General features: G+C 41.3%; 11 protein-coding genes across 11 annotated transcripts; 8 read left to right on the plus strand and 3 right to left on the minus strand.

Moving 5' to 3' along the window:
* Positions 1 to 23: 23 nt before the first annotated feature.
* Positions 24 to 1,152, minus strand: ATC70_005958 (uncharacterized protein; the record flags this gene model as incomplete). The annotated part of the gene is made up of 4 exons (XM_064825240.1): positions 24 to 685; positions 741 to 864; positions 928 to 1,064; positions 1,131 to 1,152. The coding sequence occupies 4 exons, from the start codon at positions 1,150 to 1,152 to the stop codon at positions 24 to 26; spliced, it is 945 nt and encodes a 314-aa protein (XP_064680617.1).
* Positions 1,153 to 1,523: 371 nt separating this feature from the next.
* On the plus strand, positions 1,524 to 3,077 carry ATC70_005959 (uncharacterized protein; the record flags this gene model as incomplete). Its single annotated transcript, XM_064825241.1, has 3 exons — positions 1,524 to 1,978; positions 2,031 to 2,444; positions 2,537 to 3,077. 3 exons carry the CDS (start codon positions 1,524 to 1,526, stop codon positions 3,075 to 3,077), a joined length of 1,410 nt encoding a protein of 469 aa, XP_064680618.1.
* Positions 3,078 to 3,110: 33 nt separating this feature from the next.
* ATC70_005960 (uncharacterized protein) lies at positions 3,111 to 3,893 on the minus strand (the record flags this gene model as incomplete). Its single annotated transcript, XM_064825242.1, has 1 exon — positions 3,111 to 3,893. The coding sequence occupies one exon, from the start codon at positions 3,891 to 3,893 to the stop codon at positions 3,111 to 3,113; it is 783 nt and encodes a 260-aa protein (XP_064680619.1).
* Positions 3,894 to 4,382: 489 nt separating this feature from the next.
* Positions 4,383 to 6,022, plus strand: ATC70_005961 (uncharacterized protein; the record flags this gene model as incomplete). Its single annotated transcript, XM_064825243.1, has 3 exons — positions 4,383 to 4,395; positions 4,458 to 4,514; positions 4,575 to 6,022. 3 exons carry the CDS (start codon positions 4,383 to 4,385, stop codon positions 6,020 to 6,022), a joined length of 1,518 nt encoding a protein of 505 aa, XP_064680620.1.
* A 216-nt stretch (positions 6,023 to 6,238) lies between these two features.
* Positions 6,239 to 7,811, plus strand: ATC70_005962 (uncharacterized protein; the record flags this gene model as incomplete). Its single annotated transcript, XM_064825244.1, has 2 exons — positions 6,239 to 6,295; positions 6,360 to 7,811. 2 exons carry the CDS (start codon positions 6,239 to 6,241, stop codon positions 7,809 to 7,811), a joined length of 1,509 nt encoding a protein of 502 aa, XP_064680621.1.
* A 54-nt stretch (positions 7,812 to 7,865) lies between these two features.
* ATC70_005963 (Alpha-galactosidase) lies at positions 7,866 to 8,189 on the minus strand (the record flags this gene model as incomplete). The annotated part of the gene is made up of 1 exon (XM_064825245.1): positions 7,866 to 8,189. One exon carries the CDS (start codon positions 8,187 to 8,189, stop codon positions 7,866 to 7,868), a length of 324 nt encoding a protein of 107 aa, XP_064680622.1.
* Positions 8,190 to 11,559: 3,370 nt separating this feature from the next.
* Positions 11,560 to 12,660, plus strand: ATC70_005964 (uncharacterized protein; the record flags this gene model as incomplete). The annotated part of the gene is made up of 2 exons (XM_064825246.1): positions 11,560 to 12,334; positions 12,392 to 12,660. The coding sequence occupies 2 exons, from the start codon at positions 11,560 to 11,562 to the stop codon at positions 12,658 to 12,660; spliced, it is 1,044 nt and encodes a 347-aa protein (XP_064680623.1).
* A 2,695-nt stretch (positions 12,661 to 15,355) lies between these two features.
* Positions 15,356 to 16,003, plus strand: ATC70_005965 (uncharacterized protein; the record flags this gene model as incomplete). Its single annotated transcript, XM_064825247.1, has 2 exons — positions 15,356 to 15,716; positions 15,771 to 16,003. 2 exons carry the CDS (start codon positions 15,356 to 15,358, stop codon positions 16,001 to 16,003), a joined length of 594 nt encoding a protein of 197 aa, XP_064680624.1.
* A 430-nt stretch (positions 16,004 to 16,433) lies between these two features.
* Positions 16,434 to 17,679, plus strand: ATC70_005966 (uncharacterized protein; the record flags this gene model as incomplete). The annotated part of the gene is made up of 3 exons (XM_064825248.1): positions 16,434 to 17,244; positions 17,354 to 17,385; positions 17,464 to 17,679. 3 exons carry the CDS (start codon positions 16,434 to 16,436, stop codon positions 17,677 to 17,679), a joined length of 1,059 nt encoding a protein of 352 aa, XP_064680625.1.
* A 776-nt stretch (positions 17,680 to 18,455) lies between these two features.
* Positions 18,456 to 20,798, plus strand: ATC70_005967 (uncharacterized protein; the record flags this gene model as incomplete). Its single annotated transcript, XM_064825249.1, has 7 exons — positions 18,456 to 18,619; positions 18,685 to 19,190; positions 19,256 to 19,541; positions 19,601 to 20,096; positions 20,155 to 20,221; positions 20,431 to 20,625; positions 20,680 to 20,798. 7 exons carry the CDS (start codon positions 18,456 to 18,458, stop codon positions 20,796 to 20,798), a joined length of 1,833 nt encoding a protein of 610 aa, XP_064680626.1.
* Positions 20,799 to 20,912: 114 nt separating this feature from the next.
* On the plus strand, positions 20,913 to 21,589 carry RH35 (DEAD-box ATP-dependent RNA helicase 35; the record flags this gene model as incomplete). The annotated part of the gene is made up of 4 exons (XM_064825250.1): positions 20,913 to 21,018; positions 21,117 to 21,299; positions 21,363 to 21,383; positions 21,435 to 21,589. The coding sequence occupies 4 exons, from the start codon at positions 20,913 to 20,915 to the stop codon at positions 21,587 to 21,589; spliced, it is 465 nt and encodes a 154-aa protein (XP_064680627.1).
* Positions 21,590 to 21,793: the final 204 nt, after the last annotated feature.

Below are 21,793 nucleotides of genomic sequence, written 5' to 3' on the forward strand. Positions count from 1 at the left end.
ACTGGTATTTTCTTTTATTTCAATTAGTAGTTTGATGCAGATATAGTTGAATTTAATGCGGATGATCTCTTTATCTCTTCCTGTTCTGATGTGGAAGCAGGCGTGTTGGTTCCAGTTGTCGTTGTTGGGGTATTTGCTCCACTGTTGATCAATCTTCTCTTGGCCAGAAAGTTACCAACGACCAATTCAACACCAAATAGACTGGCAAAATCAGTAATGAAATTATGGCTTTGATTCTCCCACATCTCCAGATGATCAATTACTGTGGATCTCACTTTTTCAATGTTGAGTTTGGTCTTGATTTGTTGCTCTTTCAAAAAGGAGATGTTCAGCTCTTTAGCAGATACACCTCTCTCCAGGTTTCTTCTCAGAAATTTGTCATAATCACGTACAATGCGAGTGATTAAATCGGATGTTGAGATACCATCTGTGCGCTTGGTAGGTAAGAATTTTCCTTGCGACTTGACGAAAGCATAGACATCTCCGGATTCAGAAGATTGGTAAGGTTCAGCATCGTGTGCTACATAATCTATCTGATGTTCGTCCAGGAACTCCTGTGTAACAAACCATGGGGCTGCTTCTACAACTTCATCGACCCATTTGCAATGACGAACTGATTCATAGCGTTCAACATCTTTCATGACTGTTCTGCCCTTTCTCTTGTGAGTTTCCTCGTCATTGCACACTGGATATCAAATTAGGCATTTGGGCAACAGTATTTGGTAACAGAGACAACATACCTCCAACGAGCAGATAGACATTGGGGAATGCCTTTTTGGCTTGTTCAAGAGCTTTAGCATGGCCGAAATGGAACATGTCGTAGATGCCATCACAGTAAATTCTGACAGGTCTATCTGTAGGTGGCTAGATTCCAATGTTGGTTAGTCTACATGTATGATCTTTTATTGTGGTCATGGTAATGTGTACCTGATTTATCTTAAAGTCAAATCCCTGGGGTAATTGACAGGTAGTGAGATCATCGTCTTCTACTTGATTTATAACCGAGATCTCTGAGTGAGATCGCTTCAAATTAGGTGGCGATGCCATAGGTGTTGGGAAGCCCTCTATGACAACAGATGGGTGCGTTAAATATACATGCTTGTGGTTGATTTGGAGCCCATAGAGATTACCTTTTATGGTATTTTTCGACATGACTGCAATCGTTTATGCAATTGCTTTGAACTGAAGTGAATTATTCAGGTATAAGATGTAAGAAGAAGAGAAAAAGAACCAGAACATCTACACAGATGTTTAAGCCAACTAGATATTAACACTTGTTTCTTACAAGAAACAAGGTTTCTCCCCCTCCCATCTAACCAGTCACTTGTAAGCTGATTTCCCAACACGAATTGGGGTGAAAGTGAACATGATTTTTGTGGTTCCATCTTTCCTATCCCTCTCTTCATAATAGACAATTCAAGAGAAACGCTATTTTAACATGTTGTATAACATATGGTAAAGCTAAACTTGCTAAATATCGCATCCAAGAATAAATTTGTAATCAATAAAAGTGAACATTTAGTATGGCATCTGACTTTTTTTACCCCAATATGGGTGGTGTGGAAAGCCATCTCTATGAGTTGTCTCAAAGATTAATACAAAGAGGCCATAAAGTGATCATAGTAACGCACGCTTATGGAAACCGGACTGGCGTGCGCTATCTCACCAATGGATTGAAAGTCTACTATGTCCCAACAAAAGAGATTTACTCGGCTGCAACACTGCCTACGATTTATGGATTCTTCCCGCTTTTCAGAAACATCTTGATTCGAGAATCGATACAAATTGTGCATGGCCATGGCGCCTTTTCCTCGCTGTGTCATGAAGCTATCATACATAGCAAAACGATGGGACTGAAGGCTGTATTTACAGACCACTCGCTCTTTGGATTCGCAGATGCATCTTCCATTTTGACCAACAAACTGCTGAAATTCTCGTTGAGTGATGTGGACCATGTGATTTGCGTGTCGCATACCAGGTAAGCAGCAAACGTCTGTCATGGACATATCTGGCTAAAAGCAAGTAAATAGCAAGGAGAATACGGTATTGAGAGCAGCGTTATCACCGAGACATGTGTCTGTTATACCCAACGCTGTAGTAGCATCACAGTTCTTACCCGACCCAACGGCTCCAGATCCCAATTACATTACCATTGTAGTCATCAGTCGACTTGTATATAGAAAGGGCGTTGATTTGTTGATTGCTATTATACCACGCATTTGTGAAATGTACAAAAATGTTCGATTTATCATTGGAGGCGATGGACCCAAGCGCATTGATTTGGAGCAAATGAGAGAAAAGCATTTACTGCATGATCGAGTGGAATTGCTGGGGCCAATCAAGCATCATGAAGTGCGAAATGTATTGATTCAGGGTAACATCTTCTTGAATACCAGTTTAACCGAAGCGTTCTGTATTGCTATAGTGGAAGCAGCGTGTGCAGGGTAAGTGTGTGTGTGTGTGTGTGTGTGTGTAGGGGGGGGGCTCGCTGATGCCACTGATGTAATGTGGTTTAGTAATGGTATGCCTGTATTAGATTGTTTGTTGTCAGTACCAAGGTAGGCGGTGTACCTGAAGTATTGCCCAGCCATATGATCAACTATGCAAGCCCAGAGGAAGATGACCTCGTCATCGCTGTGTCCAAATCTATCCATCAATACAAGTACGGCAAAGTGGATACGACGCAATTCAATGATCAGCTCAAGGAAATGTACAACTGGTCCAATGTAGCTGAGCGAACTGAAAAGGTGTATGGATTTGTGTACCAAACCAGCAACTCACCTTTGATTGAAAGGCTCAGACGGTACTACGGCTGCGGTGTTTACGCTGGAAAGATCTTTTGTATGGTGATTGCATTAGATTATCTCATTTGGCGATTTCTCGAGTGGCTATTTCCAACTGAATCAATAGAGAAGGCCCAGCTCTTTCCATATCAGAAGTATCGACAGTATTTTCAACAAACAAACAATCGTGTTGCGGTCAATAGCAGCAATGCTAACAACAACAATAGTATTATTCAGCAAATACTGGTAGAAGAGGAAGAGGAGGAAGAAGAGCAGGATGATTTTCCTTATTGAGATCCACCGATTTTATATGCACAAGAAAGGAAATTATCTTTTATTTTCATTACCAACAATAAATAATTGTTCAGCGGCAATAAAGGCGCATAACGTTAAATCTAACCATCGTATAGCATTTTGATGTGTGTGAAGTGGTGGTTTTGTGACCCATTCACACATGAGCTTCCATACTTGAACAAGGTGCTCTGTCATTTGTATCTTGCCAAACAGTATGTTGGATAAACTGTCTCTAAATTCATCTATATCGATTGTCTTTCCAAGGCTCATGTTGATGCGTAATTGCTGAAACTCGTATAGCAGTAATTTGGGTGCATTGTCTTGGATTGTGATTCTATCGCAGTAGCGCATTAACTCAATAAATACTCGGCAAAGCCAAGAGGGTGGTGATGGTGTGGCAGCAGACTTCACCAACGGGGTCAATTGGGTATGTTGTTGATGTGTCTGGTCTGTAGCGTCTTTGTCATCTTCATCCGCATCTTCTCCATCTTCTTCCTCATCCTCGTCGTGGTCGTGGTCCATGCTGTCGACGCCTGCCTGTTGCTCATCGTAGTCTTCTTCATCGCTATCGCTGCCGCTATGTACAAATTCCTCTGGCAGACAAGGAGGTGGCGGCGGTAGATGCTGGTGGTAATGATGCTGAAATCTGCCTGGATCTTCATGTAGCATCTCTGCTAATTCACTGTAATTTTGACAATGTCTCGGTTTAATGTTGTGTTGCAGACGATAGATTTCATTCTTGATCCACTCGTCCATAGTCACCACAGTGCCAGAAATCAGATCGTTCAATCGTATAACAGGTGGAGCGAAATTCATTATGTTTGATAACCAAGGAAAACTAAAAAAAAAAAAAGAAATTAAATTGTGTATCCCTTCCTTTATATACTTGCGCTGAAACTTAGCCCTCTTGCTGAAATTTGCTTCGCCTCGTTTCCTTGTCTTGTACTCCCATCTCGCACACTTATCCCCGTGATCTACCACATAAAGGTTTTTGCCTTACATGCAGACAGCTCAAGGTCGCAGTCAATGCCCCCCCTCCTCCCCACCTCTCTCCCTGTTTCGCAGCTCTGTTGTGATGCCGCAACTGATTTTTCCATAGTGCCACGGTATTATCGTAAACTTTATATACACAAATTATAATAAATGTTTAAGATGACACGCCAGAAACTGGATACATAGGAGACATTGTGATGAGCATTGCAATTAAAAGTTATTTTTCAAATGGACTAAATACCAATAAATTTCGAAATGTGATAACCTTCTTCTTTCATTCTTTGCTTATTTTCATTCAGTTTCACTATTCACATGGCATCTCAAGGTACCATCGCTGGATGATCTCCATCAAAGACTGTAGCATTGAATTCTCTTGTTTGATGATAGGCGTTCTTGACCAGATTCGCGATTTGCAATCATTTATAGATGATTTTGCTGCTGAAGGTATATCCAATGTATGGTTTATCAAATGTCGGAGAATTTGAACCCGGTTGTACGATATAGCAGGTACAAATAGTGTACCAGGAACACCAACATCCATGGACAAAGAGGATGAAAAGACGCAAATCGAGCCACCCATCATCCACCAAAAGCCCAATGAAAAGACAGAGGATGAGCAGCTTCAACCGCAGCAAGAAAAGACGCTGGTGGAGCAGGAAAGAGAACCCACCACATCATCATCATCAACAAAAACCGAGACAGAGCCGCTCTCCATCTTGTCCTATGACCTGAATTTATCCGATGATTTCTCATCACTGGTAGATCAGTTTAAGGACCTCAAAGTATCTCCTATAGAAATCAAGAAATTGCAGCAGCAGAATGTGTTGCAAGACCAGGTTGAGAAGATGGAGGAGGAAAAGGTACAATTGGATCCAGTCATTATATCTGTTTCGGACAAGAAACTGCCCTCTTTCACCACAGCAACGAGATCAAGAAGAACATCCGTCTCGAGCAAAAGATCTCAAAAGTCATCCAAGAGCTCCAAGAGCGCCAGACGACTACAAAATGAAAAGAAGCAATTCAAGCAGCATCAATCAGCAGCAGGGACAGAATCACCTACACCTCAGCCACAAAAATACATTCAGCGATCTTTTGATGAGATGATGCGTATACCTGACATTTACGAACGATTAGCATTTTACGAAAAGACCTTGGATCTTTGTCTTAAAGCGGAATCACCCATCGCTTCTTGGTGTAAATCAAATCAACAAAAGGGTAAACCCGAGCCATTATTAGAAGGTTATGTACCACCTGCGAGACTCTTATCCCCCGAAATGCCCCATCACAATGATTTTGGAAGCATGAGCTCTACATTCAGTGGATCCATATCCATGTTTTTGAAGAAGGCGACCATCAGCACACCCTCCATGCCGAAGCGGCATTTACCGGTGGACCATAATGGCTATGGAACACCGTATATTCAGAGCAGCAACAGCAGCAGCATTTTTGGAAGATCCATTAGCCGTTTGAATTTATCTCGATCTACGCAAATTCCTCGGTACGACCAACCAATCGCCTCACCACTGTCTCACAGATTCCATCCTAAAAACAAGGTCTACAACAAGAAATCAGGCCTGCAAAAGCAGCAGCAAGTGGCAGGCTTGTCTCCTCTGTCGATCGACTATTCCTCATCTTCATCTACCTATACAGCTACACCCCGATCCACGTCTAGCACACCGACCTCATTCGGCAGCATGTCCACCATCAATAGTCGCAGTGAATCCACAACCATCAATGCAGAACTCGCTTACATGATGAACGTGTTGCCACAGATTGATATGCGTATACTACAAAATGCGCTGAATGAAGCTAAGGGAGATCCGATGGTAGCTATATCCATTGCTGTGAGTGCGAATAAACAACGATCCAATGAGTCTCCAACCGCTCCCGGTGTAAAATCCATCAAGACTCGTGCAAGCAGCGGCAAGAAACGCTATGGCAGCAGAGTGTAAATGTGGTGGTGGTGCCCCTCACACGGAGGCTCAAATGAGGCTTACCAGAGTTTCTTTCACACGAATACCCTCTTCCTTTCTCTCTCTCTCTCTCTCTCACACACACACACATTTTATACTAAAACAAGGCTGCAATCAAACGGTTCTTTTTTTTTTGTTTTTTTTTGCTCTTCTTCATTGTCAATAAACACAGCTTGATTTACCATCCAACATTACATGTCCTCTGAAGGGCTTACAACCTACCTCATTTTTGTCGTCATTTCCATCTTATTGGTAAGCTTTCAAGTGCAGTCGATTCTCTTCACAATGGTCATGCTCACAAGTAAAAGGAATAAAGGGCGCTTTTCAATATGGATACCATAACGGAGAGCTCAATACACCGCAGCAAGTGATATCCAAATGCACCGACACAAGCGCAATAGCAGCAGGCTTACCGCAGTGTATTCCTATGCCTGATTCACAATATGCGCTTGTCGTGTCGATACTCACAGCAGGTGGACTGATTGGCGCCTTAGGAGCTCCTTATTTTAACGACAGATACGGCCGTCGATTGACATTGTTTGGCACCAACGGATTGTTAGGCGTTGGGTCACTAATCACCACAGTGGCAGCTACACCACACGCTATGATGTTGGGACGGTTCCTGTCTGGCTTGGGCAGTGGTGTTGTAACAGTGGTTGTACCTGCTTATTTAGCTGAATGTGTGCCCAAATCGCGTCGTGGATTCTTTGGTGCATTGAACCAGCTGGCCATCGTCATTGGCATCATGGCAGCACAGATCATCAGTCTTTCGTGGTCTACACTGACAAAGTGGAGATATATTTTGGCTATGGGCGTGCTATTAGCTGTTGTGCAATCGTGTCTGTTGCCTTTCTGTGTGGAATCACCTCGTTATTTGGCTTCCTTGCCTGGAGGATTCAACAGAGCAAAACTTTCTTTGCTCAGACTGAGAGGCGCCTCGATCGATCAAGTGGAGGACGAAATCAATGAATGGCGTAGAAATTGGGCTAATAATGCACAGGATCAACAGGCTACTGCTGCAGAGCAATATGAGGAGGATCTAGAGAGCATGGAGACACCTTTAGCCACGAATGGAGCCACTGGAGCACCCACCAACCATGTCAACATTTACAAATTCTTATCATCGCCTTATTACCGTAGGCCGCTCTTCATTGTTGTGTTACTACAACTAGCACAACAACTGTCTGGTATCAATGCTGTCATCTTTTACTCAACCTCCATCATGTCTACCGTGTTCCCTGACTCGAGTGGCCTCATCACTGTCTATATCTCGATTGTCAACCTCATTGTCACAACGATCTCTGCTGCTCTCATGGATAAACTGGGTCGTCGTAGCCTGTTCCTTGCTTCTGCTTGTTGCATGGCATCAATGAGCGTATTACTGGGTTGGAGCATTACGCATGGCTTTGACAGAACCTCGGTGGTCGCCATCCTCGGCTTTGTCGCTTCATTTGCGCTAGGCATTGGCCCTATTCCCTTCTTGATGATACCCGAGCTTGTTGAAACACCTGCAGTCAGCAGCGCTTGCTCTGTTGGGTTGGCATCCAACATGATTTCCAATTTTGCTGTGAGCGCCGGATTTCTGCAGCTGCGACTCATCATGGGACAAGGCCAAGTGTTTTATCTGTTTGGGCTGTGTTTAGCAGTATTAGTGGCTATTGCTGTTATGGTCTTGCCCGAGACAAAGGGAAGAAGTGCAGAGGATGTGATTCGATCAGGATATTCCATTCATCCTTGTAATTATGAGCACATTGCAATTGCCAATTAGGATTGTATATTTGTGAATAAAATTGCAATTAAAAGATAGGCTAGGCAGGATACTTCAGTGTCGATGAGGGCTGTAATCTGCGTATACGCGATGCCAACCAATGTATGCACTACCCTTCAGAGCGACATTCAAAAGGGCCATTCGCTCTCTCTGTGAGTCTTTTACCTCTTCGGTCAGAACACCAGCATTGGAAAGTTTTGCTGTTGCATTGGAGGGGAGCATAGATGTACCGTCAGAATCGCATATAGACAGGTATTCACCCACCTTTTGATCAACATAGGTATCTTGCCCTACTTGGCATGGTGATGGGTGGTATTGGGATTGAGCGTACAATATAAAGTTGGCAGAAAAGATAATAAAAATGGCAGAGTATTTCATATTTCTAATAACAAACGACATCATGAGATGAAGTCAGGAAGAAGCGTTTTGAAGATGGAGTTATTTAAATAGACATCCTTTCATAAAGGAAACCCGGTTCTTAATTATCCAACGGCATTCATTGTATAAAAAGATACAGGGTCCATATTCAGAAGACTGTACAGTTCTTTTAATTCATTATACTCCAAGGGGCATCACTCTTCTCAGATTTCAAGCATATAGAGCGCCGTGAGTACAAGGTGAATGCAGACAACAGCAATCACTACACAATGTAATTGCCAACATGCCCAATCTTGGTAGTACCATCTCCCATCCAACCCATTGGTTTGATAATAACACAGTAGAAACCAATTGATAATGCATTTACCACTGTCCAAGCTTTATTGACTATTTTTCGTTTTCATTCATATAAAAATATACTTTTGTTGGTTATTACAGCAGATCATCCGCCATGATGTAACAGGATCAACCAGCGGGAAGGTCAAAGTACAACTGATCCCAAGAATGAGGGGTTTACACGGTACCATGCAAACACAACATCCCACTCTTTCATAAACCAACACGACCATCCGGCGTGAACTTGGTAGGCTCCAGTGATGACTGGAAGCCCCATGGGATGCTGTGCGATATGTCTCTAGTGCCGTTGGGGGGAAACAGCTATCAAAAGACAAACAACACCTGACAAACTAGTTCACCAGATTCACCAGACTGCAAAAAAAAAAAAAAAAAAAAAGCCTGTCAACACACAGCCCAAATTGGCAGCTTCAAGCAGTATTCAATCGAGTAGGCGGCCACCATGTTACCCAAATAGAATACACAATCAGAAAGCTCTAGCAGTTGCCAGCCGGCAACCTATTACATGACGCACAAGTCCTGATTATTTACAAAGCAAGCAAAAGCAGAACTACGCATGTAATGGCCAGTCTGTGTTGAAACCCTTACTAAGGCTTATGAATCTACCTTCATTTAAACCATTAGAGAATTGCTCCTCTTCAAAGTATAGTGGCATTGATTTATTGATCCTAGGAAACCTGAAAGAGATTTCTACTACGCAACATCTCGCGACTACGTTGGTAAAGTGAAAGAAAAAAAGGAAAAAATCCCCCCTCCCCGCCCCTCAAAACACGCGTTTAGAATGCGTAGTCAATGTAGTCACATCCACCATGCCTTACTATTGCATGCTTACAACAAGCATTGTTAATACAAGTGCCTTTGAAATAGTGTAATTATATATGCCTTGAATGGTATTGGTGTCTGATACGTTCCTGAATCAACAGTTTGGGATCAAGCCCCCCCCCCTACTTTAAAGGGCGAATGACCCAACATTTTAAAATTCGAACATCTGAGTCTGCTGTTGCATTTAATGGGCATATTCTCGTGCAAACGTTACATTTAGCCATCGTGAAGTAAGATGGTGAGATAAGTGTCATTATGTTAAGCTTAAATACAACGATACCAGACCAGTGTCTTCTTCTCACGTCTTGTTGAAAGAACAAATCCATCTCATCCAAGCAGAAATGCCTGTATGGTTATGATGTTACAGTGGAAAATGAATGTAAAGAATGCTCAAAACGTGAGCCGACGAAAATAATACACACCTATGCATACTTGGTCTTGTATTTGACCTTTGAGTATAAAGCTATACATCAAAGTGTGGCAGTTGGTTTCACCTATACTTATCATGTATATTCGATTTCAATAAAGCTTTAAAACATCTGTAACAAAATTCTATTTATCATCGGCACTTTGAGACGTTGAGCATACAGATATGTCAGGTAATGCTTACATGACTTACCTTGACTCTGTTCTACTATGGATGCTAGTGGCTGTCAAAGATCCGGTGCATAGATTACCTTTTACTATTCACATGAATGCAAATATCAGCGTATCTTTGATGCATTTGAGTCGCATTTTCTCGCTTTAGACACCGTTTTAGACCACCAGAATGGCACCAAACAATTGCTCTTACTAGCTCTAACTTTTTGACACCTTTGCTCAACTTTTTTTGGGATTGCCAAAAATCGACCCAAAATCCATGAATGATACCTCATGATGTTCATCGAAAATCAAACGATCGCGTTTTTGACCTCAAAAATGGACACTTTTACTATGGCATATATTGATTCAAAATGTTTGTATTGATCCAAGGCAACCCTCCTGAAACCATATTTGTGGCACCATCTTATGTGGAATTTTGACGTTTTTGCCAAAAACCTTATTTCATATTTTTCGATATTTCTCATTAAGTTCAGTCAACATGTCGCTTATAACTGACACCATTAGATGCGTCTCAAAAAGCACTCTTGAAGAGTGTTAGGGGTCATGTTGTAATTTTGACAGCTTCCATAGCTAAATCTGGCAATAAAGGTAGAATCAAGTCGAAATTGATTAACTCTGTCCAATCTAAACGAAATAAATTGAGCGGGATTTTAAACGTGTTTTGGCTGGCAAGATCAGCATTGGAGCCTTCAAGGACGCTTATTGCGATATACTGACGTGCTGTTTCCTGTCATAACTTGATAAGCATGTGAAACAATGCCCACAGCCGAGACGAGAAATAGAAGTTATCAATTGGCTGTTCTGCTGGATAACGTAGAGTTTTCTGGCACATGGTAAAACGGAAACTGGTGTATTTATGGAATCTTGCTGAAGAAAATCGGGATCAGCTCAATTGAGCAAACCCAAATCTATATTTACATTAATAGAACACAGAAATCAAGAGCCAAGAGAAATTTGAGTTTTACAAATGTAAAAAATCATCTCTGCGTGCCCTGGTAAGCGTGCGCATTATCCTTCAGAATGACATTTAGCGTGCATGCCCCTTTAAATGGAAAGAAATGAGAATTAAACACTCCTAGCTCTTTGCACACCCAAGGCCAGATCATGAATAGTGAAAACCTTCCATATTGTGTGCTAATGGGCTTTTATGTTTAATCAACGGCGATAATAACTGAAAAATACATATTCATAATGCCGTGGAATACGTTTGGGAAATCAAAAACCACTTGGCATGTTTGCCTCTTCTCCAGCATACCAGACAATGCCTACATAATAAACGAGCCGTGGATTTATTGATATTCACTGACATTCAATACAAAACGGTAAATTTCGCACTCTAGAAATACGAGATCTCTTGGTATAATATATGCAATAAGAGTTCTCAAGATTGTCATTGATTACCTAGAGAACGGCACGTATTACAATAAACTATTTTTGTACATATCCAGCAATCCAAAACTAGATGTTGTGTGTCAACCTCCACAGCAGCTGAAAAGAGAGAAGACGGAACCCGATGAGTATAAAAATGCCAGTTCTTATTTTAGTCTCTTCTTCCTCACTCTTCCTTCTTCATTCAATCACAAAAAAAAACATGAGCTTTATCATTAGAGAAAACAATCAATACAAGAGGTTTATCTCACCTCCAGTGACTCCCAAGCATGACACTGAAGCTTGCTTTATGAAATCAAATGTCGTGGAGCAGTACAATGCATCGACATTGCCGCTATCTCCTCCTTCATACCCAATGACATCTCCATTGCATCGTCGCCGAGAATCATCCTTTGATTCCTCTTCCAGTAGTCATTCTGCCACCAGTCATCAAAACAAAAGAAAGCAACGCAGCCCTTCTCGATCTCCTTCATCCACAACAGATGGTGTCTTCCGAATGCCTCTAGATATACTCACAAAGGCATTGAACATTGTGCCAAATCAACAAGCCTATTCTGCTACTTACTGTGGGCCAGTAATAACACCACAATCATCACCGTCTTTGCCCAAGGAAAGAAAAAGAAAGAGAGGAAATGACTGTATCACCCCCATCCTACAAGCATTGGAACAAGGAGAAGATCAAAAAGAACAGCAAGAACAGATAGAACCACACCACCATTGCAGCAGCAGGAAGAGAAACAGCGCATTTGCATTATCATCGTTACTGTTGCCTACGCCATTACCATCTCAACCAGAGCCGTCTCAACCTGTTGCTCCACCAGCAGAATTCATCAAGAAATCTGGTACCAGTGCAGCACACACCTACGACAATTTAAGTGCAGATTGTGATCAAGCAAGTCTATTCCGTAATTCGGAAGAATGGATCCCAAGCCTTGAAGTGTTCAATCGAAGACCAACCATCCGAGTGTCATGGAAAGGTAATGGTAGCATTGTAAGGATCATGTCTGCGCTTCTAAATCATATGTTACTGTTAGGATCTCCACTTAAAATCAAAACCATGCCATATTATGACAAATTGCATCCAGGAGAAGCAACTATCGCAGCTACACTTCGTCTCACACCAGAACAATATCTAAAGTGCAAATGGGCCCTTGTTCTAGCAGCCAAAGAAGCAGATGAAACAGGCGCTCTATTCAGAAAATCAGAGGCCCAGAAAGTCTGTTGTATTGATGTAAACAAGACTAGCGTACTTTGGAATGCTTTCGGTCGCCTGGGCTGGCTAGGATCCAAGTGGCCACAGTAACACCTTTGCAAACAATACCCTTCTATATACCACAATTCCTGTAAATAGTCTTTATGTATTCCATCTATGCTTCCCATTATATGTGTGTGCTATTGAATAAAATGTATCTTCGATCTTGTAACTGTTGTTTATCTGATTTTGATGATGCGCAATAGTAGCTTGCCATGGTTTGTCTAGTGCCAATTATCATTTAGGTTTTGTGTCAGCACTGTGATACAGAAGCAATGTGAGTTACAAATGTGTTTGATTTGGCATCAACCGAATAATCTTGATGTTCTCAAAATAACCGAAATCTCAAGTTACAGCTGAATTCTGCCATCTACTGTTCACAATGGCATGGCAGTAGCTTTCATTTCGCGTGGAATGTAAGCCTGTAATTGCTGAAGAAGAGAGAAAAAAAAACCCAACATACGTTTCAAGCATTGTATTCGACTCCTTCAACCTTTCGCCAAGAAGTTATCAAGTGTCACACTAAATCATTCCATGTAAGCTTTATTTTTCTGCCGATCCACTGTACGACTATTGAGTTTAATGAGCCAAGAGAATTTCCCTTTTTCTAGTTTCTATTGAGATTGGGTGTGTTGAAACATACTGAATTTCAGAACAGCCCTAGCCATAAACACCGTTTGTTTGACATTGAATGTTTAACAGTTGCATTCGAATTAATGTAGGGTAACAATTGCAAATGTAAACGATAGAAACGAGAGAGTTTATCGCAACCGAATCCCAAAAACCCTGTGCTCAGTGTAAAATATAAATTCGTATTACATTGATAATGCATCCAGAGTTACTTTTTCTACCACTTTTCGTTGGCAAAGCGTTTCACAAGACTACGGCCGACATTCCCCGCCTTTTCGTTAAGATGGCCACGTTCATTGTGGCCAATCAATCCATGTTTTGTACTTGGGATTGACACATAAACATATGCCCTGTGTCCTTTTGTGAAATTGGTGATGTATGAAGCTGTAATTAGGGCTTGTTGACGCCAAGCACTTTTTTTTTTCTTTGCAATGCGCATACGATGTGTACTCGAATGCACTGATCAATTTAGTTTATGCACTTTGAACAAGAAAATTAGGCTAAACAATATATCATCTCAACTTGAATACTAGCTAAATGATTGAAATGACTTGTTATCAGATTCATCGATTGCTAATGCGGTAATATAGATGATTCAATCCAAACTACAACAGCGCGTTCCATCATCATCGCAAGTCTGCTTGTACTTTAAAGAGGTGAATGCTCCTCTTTCATATGTCAAATGTTGTAATATTTTGGAATTGTGTAGAAAGTCATTTGTAGCGATGTGTACCGCAGTGTTTCTGATGGTTTCCTATGGTTCCTAAATTTCTAATGTTATCAACCATCCTTGATTTTTCAGTGCTTTGATGTACGAGTTCCTGTACATGGTATGATCCAATGAAAAAGGTCCCTCAAACTCGGTAAAAGATGTTCCTGAAAGAATTGTCAATGGAAGTAAATAGACGACGAAACCCTAGGGAAATCAATGAAAAATTATTTCAGTTGCGTCTAATTATTAAAGGGCACACAGAAATCAAAGCGTATGTATTGATCATGATGAGTAATTCAGATTTTGTATATCATGAAATAAGGACATGTGGACATCAGCATGCTACTATTGTGTGTTGCATTAATTTCACAACACAAGCCAAATACGAGTCGTAAGGCATACATGCTCAAGGGGTTCCAACAGACAAGTTCTCGATCTAGACACATTACGCTCGGCGTGTTGAATCAAAATATACAACAAACACGAGTAGTGATGTTTTATTAATGACGGTCGATGATTTTTTTGTTCAGTGTGTCTTACGAAAGATCGAGCTTGTAGAAACGCTTTCTTCGGGCATTCGAAATGGCACAAATGTGTATCAAAGAAAGATAGCCATTGCGATGATAGAAAAAGGTCAACAGAAGAACAGGATGAAATGCATGCTCATACATTGTATGCAAGAGATGAACCTGGTCCATTTTCGCGGAAATCAAGTTTAATGAAATGAATGCATCATGAAGGTTGTTTGTGAGCTCAATGTACTTTGTTCTCTATGAGTCTACCAAGTATCATGTATGAAAACTGACTGACAACAGCTGCATTTCCATAAAAAAAAAAGAGAGAGGCACCATAACAACAGTGATGTTGTTATTTCATAATGCGATACATGTACATTTAGGGAAAAGAATATACAGTCGACATCTGATGCTGATAGAGAGAGAGAGAGAGAGATCAGATGATAGTTCTGGCCAAGGTATAATATGGCAATTAATAACAAACAAATCGCTTGATGTTTTGATTTTTCTATTCATGATTTCCAAAACAACAGGTGGAAGTTGGAATTCAGACATGTTTGGTTAGGTTCATTGCACTCAAACAAGGTTGGCAACACTGATGAAATAGCACGGCAGTGAGATTAGATTGGTGGCATAATTATTATTGCAACCCCTAGTTTACATTTACATAAGGGTGCAGGATGATCTGCCCTGTGTCTTTTTTTTTTCTGTGTTTTTGTTTATTGATTCATTTATGTTTTCCAAATTCATGTTGAATTGCGAACCGATCGCATATCCGACCATGTTTCCGTTTCCGACCACACATCTGTGCTTTGAGCCATGTATATAAAAGAAGACACGATGACAAACAATCTGTATCTTTCTTTCTTTTTCATTCTACTCTACTCATATGCTCTGTCCAGACATTCAACAACCCATGTATCCATTCTATAGCCAAAACGCATCCATGTCGCCGCCAAATACCGCACTACTGCAATCCAATGACTTTAAATTTGCTCCACAACCAACACATCTCTATGATCCGTCGTCCTATTACATCAGCCAGCAACAGCAGCAACAACAGCAAGCACAGACATTCATCACAACCACAGCCGGGTCTATAAGCAGTAGTGGTACAGAAGATGAAGAACTCGCAGCCATAAGCACGCCTCGTCGCAATAGCTGTACACGGTCTAGAAAAAGAAAGCTGAATTCAACAGACGATGCAGATGGTGAAAAGCGCAAGCATTTCCTGGAGCGAAATCGACAAGGTAGGATACAGGTGTGCTGATACAAGGGGCCGCAGCTAACATGTTGCATTATAGCTGCTTTAAAGTGCAGGCAGAGAAAGAAGCAATGGTTGACAAATCTACAGGAGCGAGTCGAGTTCTTAGCAAATGACAATGAGCAATTGCAGCTACAGGCAAATGTCATGCGGGACGAAGTGATGCATTTACGGAATTTGCTGCTAGCACACAAAAATTGCCCCATGGCAAGCAACCTTCCACCGCAATACCATGATGTGTATAATACTGCCAATAAAGTGTTTGCTGAATAAATCCAGTCAATATTTCCTTTTTACCAGCAGAGAAACCAAAAATAAATGGCCTGGTTACACTGCCTGCTGCTGGTAAATCATTAAAAATAGAGCATCTAATTCAGGACGATCATTTTGTGTCCATTCATGGGCCTGGACACTGAAAGAAAGATGAATAAATACATACTCTCAAGGTAGAAATGACACACAGACTCCCTCCCTCTCTCGCTCACGTTTGGTTGTATCTTGCGCACAACCATTGACATTGGATTCGCTCTTAGCGTCTATTTTGTTGAGTGAAATGGTCTAGAAATCAACATTTGTCATGTAAGAACGATGATCAGGTTTGTCCAATCAAGACCTGATATAAAATTTTCAAGAGAAACACAAGGCCCACATTTTTCTCTTCTTTACTTGTTTCCTTGTTTCTATTTTCTTCCATTTATCCCAAATGTCGTCAATAGCATCTGGCAGAGTCAAACAGCGCATTCTATTCATGTGCCTGCTGTTCACAGGCGTCATGGTGTATCTGTACAAGGTATCAGGAGATCGACTCTTTTCATTTGAAGGGCCCCAATACCAATACAGTTGTCACATCACAAGATCCACCGTGCAAGAAGACAGCGAAAACGACGTGAAGGAGCCATTGCCTATGCGACATCACAACTACTTGAACTTGAATAACCTCAACTCGACTCGTTTCGGCAAGGAGGCCAATGAGCATGTGCTTGTGCTCACTCCTTTGCAGAACGACGAACAATACCTCGACCACTATTTCCAGCTCCTGGATAACACCAATTACCCAAATCACCTTATCTCCATTGGACTACTGGTATCTGATTCCACAGATGATACCCTTGAAAATCTATACAACACAGTGCACCGATTACAGAATAGATGGCGAAACAGATTCTACGAGATTGATGTCTATCAAAAGGATTTCCGTCTGGACGAAAAGCCAGATGATACATCGCTCAACTCGAAAAGAGCGACGTTAGCGAGAGCCAAGAATTTCCTACTGACTGCCGCCTTGCGAGAGCATCATAGCTGGGTTGCGTGGGTGGATGTCAAGTTGCATTCCTATCCTGCCACCATCTTCTCAGACTTGATGCTTGTGGATGGTGATGTGGTTGTACCAAATTGCTTGTTGAAGCGACAAGACGATGATGAATTCTGGGGTTTTGATAGAAACAACTGGCAAGAAAGCGATCTCTCGCTCGAGAGACAGCAAAACGCAGCAGAGCATGAAGTGCTGATGGAAGGTAAGGCTTTTCCGTTTTTTTTTTTTTTTTTTTTTTTTTTTTTTTTTCTTTATCATCTGCATTGTTGTATCATCATTAAGGGCTTGGCTAATTTCAATTTCATACAAAGATTATAATCAATACTCCATTGGCCGTCATTTGGTAAGATCAAATAATTCAAGGAGATCTTCTTTGCTTGTAACACAATGGTTTATTAATACGCTTTCTGCTATTATCCAGCTTGTTGACATGCCAACGCACCAAGGCACTAGAATACCTTTAGATGGTGTAGGCACCACATTTACGTTGGTCAAGGCCACTGTACATAGAGAAGGCGCCATTTTTCCTCCATTTGTCTACCAGCATGAACTTGATTCTGAAGGTTTTGCGAAAATGGTGAAATCAATGGGCTTTTCTGTTTATGGAATCCCAAGTTATACCATTTATCATTTTTAATCTATTTTAGACCTTATTTACAATATACAAAGCAATCATTTATACACATCTATTTGTTCATTCATTTGGCATGGATATTCAGTAGACAGTGGTGTCCCAGTTTCTAGCCGTTTGTCTCGACATGTAACTTATTAGTTGGAAGAGCTGGAGAATTCAATGAAGGGTAAACCGGGAGTAGATGCTGTATTGCGTACATGTTGAGCAAATTTCTGCAATTTCTAGCGTTTGCTCAAGTTGATGTAGGGCAAAACTCTTGGCTTGATCAGTTTGATCTGCACGTGTAATTGCAGCCATGGCAGCATCATGACAATCCCACAGATTGCACTCAAGGCCATGGCGCAAACCAAGTTCCATCAGCTCTTTTTTTTTACATCCATGTCGCTTAGGCCTTAGTAACAGTGGAATATACCGAATTGGCCTACTCACTCATATCAGCAATGATAGACTCATGCATTGTCAATGAGAGGAGATCAACTTGCCATTTGCCTGAATCAAGGCTGCCCAAACACATGTATGAGCATCTATTGGAGATCTAATGCTGGCATTTGCCATGTAGACACTGCTGGAGCGACACAGCCTCTGTTTTATTCTGGTACCACTCGTTCCTTTTGACAATTTAAAGATTTCGCAATGACAAATCGTCAATACAGCCCGTGACTGGAGCTCAACATTTGAGTTGCAAATTAAGCTCACCCCCCCCCCCACACACCTTGGATTTTCTCACATGAAAGGCCATCTTTCCTCTTTTTACATTACATATTTCTTTCTACAACGAAATGACTTTTATCACTTCTGTCAAGGACTATGTAAAGAGACATAGACAAGGCTTGTTGGTCACTGCAACCATTGTGGGCGGAGGCTATTTTGCAGGCAAATATGCGACCAACAAAATCAGAGACATGCAAGAAAAGTCAACAGCCGAGAGACTTGCCAAAGAAAAGTGAGTATCATCATGCAGAGCGAGGAGGGGGGGCTCATGAACTCAATTGCGCTGCTGTCATTTAGCTTGAAACGTCGATTCCAACAAAACCAAAATGACTGCGTCTTTACAGTGCTCTCTCTTTTGCCTACATTGGGAGATCAAATCTTACATGAAATGAACATTGAAAAGGATTGGGCCAAATTACAGGAATCCAGAAAGTTGGAAAAGATTGAATTGAGATTGAGAAAAGAGAGGGAGGAGGCTGCACGTTTGAAGGAAGAACAAGAAGCCATGTCTCAATTGAGCGATGAAAAGGATATCAACGAATCGGGCATTCTTGTCGACGCTGATGTATCATCATCTACTACCACCACCACTTCACCTACAGACGAACAGCACAAAGAACAAGAGGAGGACCAACAACAACAACAAGCCAAATCGCCTAAACCACAACCGTTGGCATTGGACTCCAGTGTGAGCAGCCTCTCTACTTCTGTTACTGTGGAACAAGAGGATGGTAGACCTGTGCCTGAGGGTATTTTGGACAAGAAAGAAAAGCATCTTCTTTGGGAGGAGATCAAGACAAAGAGTAAGAGACAGACGATGGCATGATAGTCCATTTATGCATTTTCAGCTAAACAATGTCGAGCTTAGGTTTTACAAGAACATTCACATCCATCTATTCGGTTACCTTGTTGACACTATTAACACATATCCAACTGAATTTACTGGGTCGCTTTACCTACATCTGGTCCGTCTCTGTGCTCAATAAGAGCGAGCCCACGATTCGATTGCAACAAGAAGGAGAAGAACCCGATGTCGGCTTTCTGGACCCTCAAGTGGAGCGCATGTTTTTAAGTGCAAGCTGGTGGTTACTTCATCGCGGTTGGAAGCAGTGTGCCGAAAGAGTGCAGACAGCTGTTGAGCAAGTAGTGTCTGGGTAAGGCGCATCAACATTGACATTGGATTGACTCTCGTTGTACTCACACTGCTATTCAGCATTCCCTTGAAGAGCACCTTGGACTACAGTGAAGCTGAAGAATTACTACAAAACCTGCGTAGAGCTATTGAATTTGACGATGAGGGAAAGCCCATTAGCTATCGCACATGGATGTTGCCTGACAACGACAAGGAGGAATTGGAGTTCATTCGTGGCGCTGGATTTGACGAGGATCAAGACATTTACAGTAACAATAGCAACAGCAGCACTATCACACTTAAAAAGCTTCTAGACGAGACCAAAGACTTTATTGATAGCCCTGATTTCAATCAGGTGTTGGGATCTTGCTTGGATGAAGTGTTTGCCATATTTGACCATCATGCTTTTGTCACTGCCTTGTTGCCTGCAAATGAGCCCATGGCATCGAGTATCAGAGAAGTGACAGCAGCAGAAGCAGTTACATTGGAGCAAGGCAAGCGAGTTTCTTTGGCTAATTTGTTGCCTACCATTGGTAGACAATCTCATCTTGTAATTGCTGGCAATGAATACCTGAATGTAAGTGTTTGAAATGATACAATATACCGGCCCACGGATTGACTCAAACATGATGTAGGCATTTGCGTATATTAAAGAATTACAAGCTTTCTCTGCATTAATCTATACACAATACGGCGATGAAAGTAACGCATAAACAATTAATCTCCCCTTTTTCAATAAAATGTAAACACGCACATCTCTCTGTTTACTCGTGTCGAGGAATGTTATATTTGTGAACGACCGAAACCCAACTTGATGTTGTTTTCTTTTTTTATATTCATACGTTTATCTTTTTACTAAACAGAATGCTCAAATTTGCAGGCCTGATCTTTGGTGTCTTTTTTCAGTGCAGTTGTCTCTGCTGTGGCCAACGAGCATGTTCACATCTTGGCTGATGAGTCAATTACCATTATGCCTGGACCTGATGGACACAATGTGATTCCTGTCGTTCAGACAATAGATGGTGTTGTCACCATTTATTATTATACCATTACTGGCGAACAGACGATCGTCAATGGGGGGGGGGGATCAACAGCTATTAATGGCGGTAAGTGCCGCATTGTGTGAGCAGTGATGTAGGTTATACAACATCCTTATCTAGTGGACAATGATTTGGCGGAATATTCCAATATCGCCAACGCCATGAGAAACATGGAAGCATTTGAGCACCAAGTCTCGTCATCAGCATCAGCATCAGCATCGGCATCAGCATCATTATAATTGCATGATTTTTGTTGAAAGCGGCCATTTGATTCAATCCAAACTATATTCAAGTGAAATAAAAAATTTGACACATTTCATTCAAACATGTCTTGTTCTTAAACTTGAGCTAGCATGAACACGCCATTTGCACTTTCAAAATTAGTAAAGCACACTGTTACTTTCAAGAAGCAGCTGCCGCCCGTATTGTCGTTACATCAACAGCATCGCATGCATTCAGGTAATTCGGATGTGTTACACACAGACAAGCAAAGCTAAATTAATATAACCTCGCGTTTACATTACATTTCATCCTATACGTCTTGGTTATTAAAACAGCTCAACAACCAACCCGTCAGCAAACGTCTACTCCAGATAGAAAGCTTGGGTCAGTTCACTGGAAATTGGAAAGAGTAACAGCCATTTCCATGGTGCCACTTATCAGTGCTACATTCATCATGGGCCCAAATACGCTGGCTGATGTTTTGCTTGGTGTCCTGTTGCCATTCCATGTTCATATGGGTACGATATGAAGAAGAAAGCAAAGCAACTTCACTAGATCTAATCAAACGCAATATTATTTAGGTTTTGATGCTTGTATTACAGGTAAATTCGGACAGCCATCACGCTTCTAAACCCTGTTAATCATGTTTATAGACTACTTTAATCCTTCAAGAGCAAATCCTTTACTCTGTAAAGCCATGACATACACACTACACACTTCATCTACTGCAGTTATGCTCGGCTGTGCTTTGTTTAATTACAGAGATATTGGTATCACAGAATTCATACAAAGATTCTGGGCTGCTTGAATTGATTTACATGAAATAAAAGGCCTACCTCTTGGTACAGAGGTGTTTGCATGCTAAGGAAATGGTGCTACATTAGGATATTGTTCTTTTATTACAGTGCTACCCATAATCACACAAGTTGATTGAAAGAAAGTGGTAAAATGGACCAGCCATTGATTATTGATTTATTATGAATAAATGTATAGATAAAATGTATAGATTCGT

Source organism: Mucor velutinosus (genome assembly GCF_035048745.1).
Source record: "Mucor velutinosus strain NIH1002 chromosome Unknown tig00001544, whole genome shotgun sequence".
NCBI lineage: Eukaryota > Fungi > Mucoromycota > Mucoromycetes > Mucorales > Mucoraceae > Mucor > Mucor velutinosus.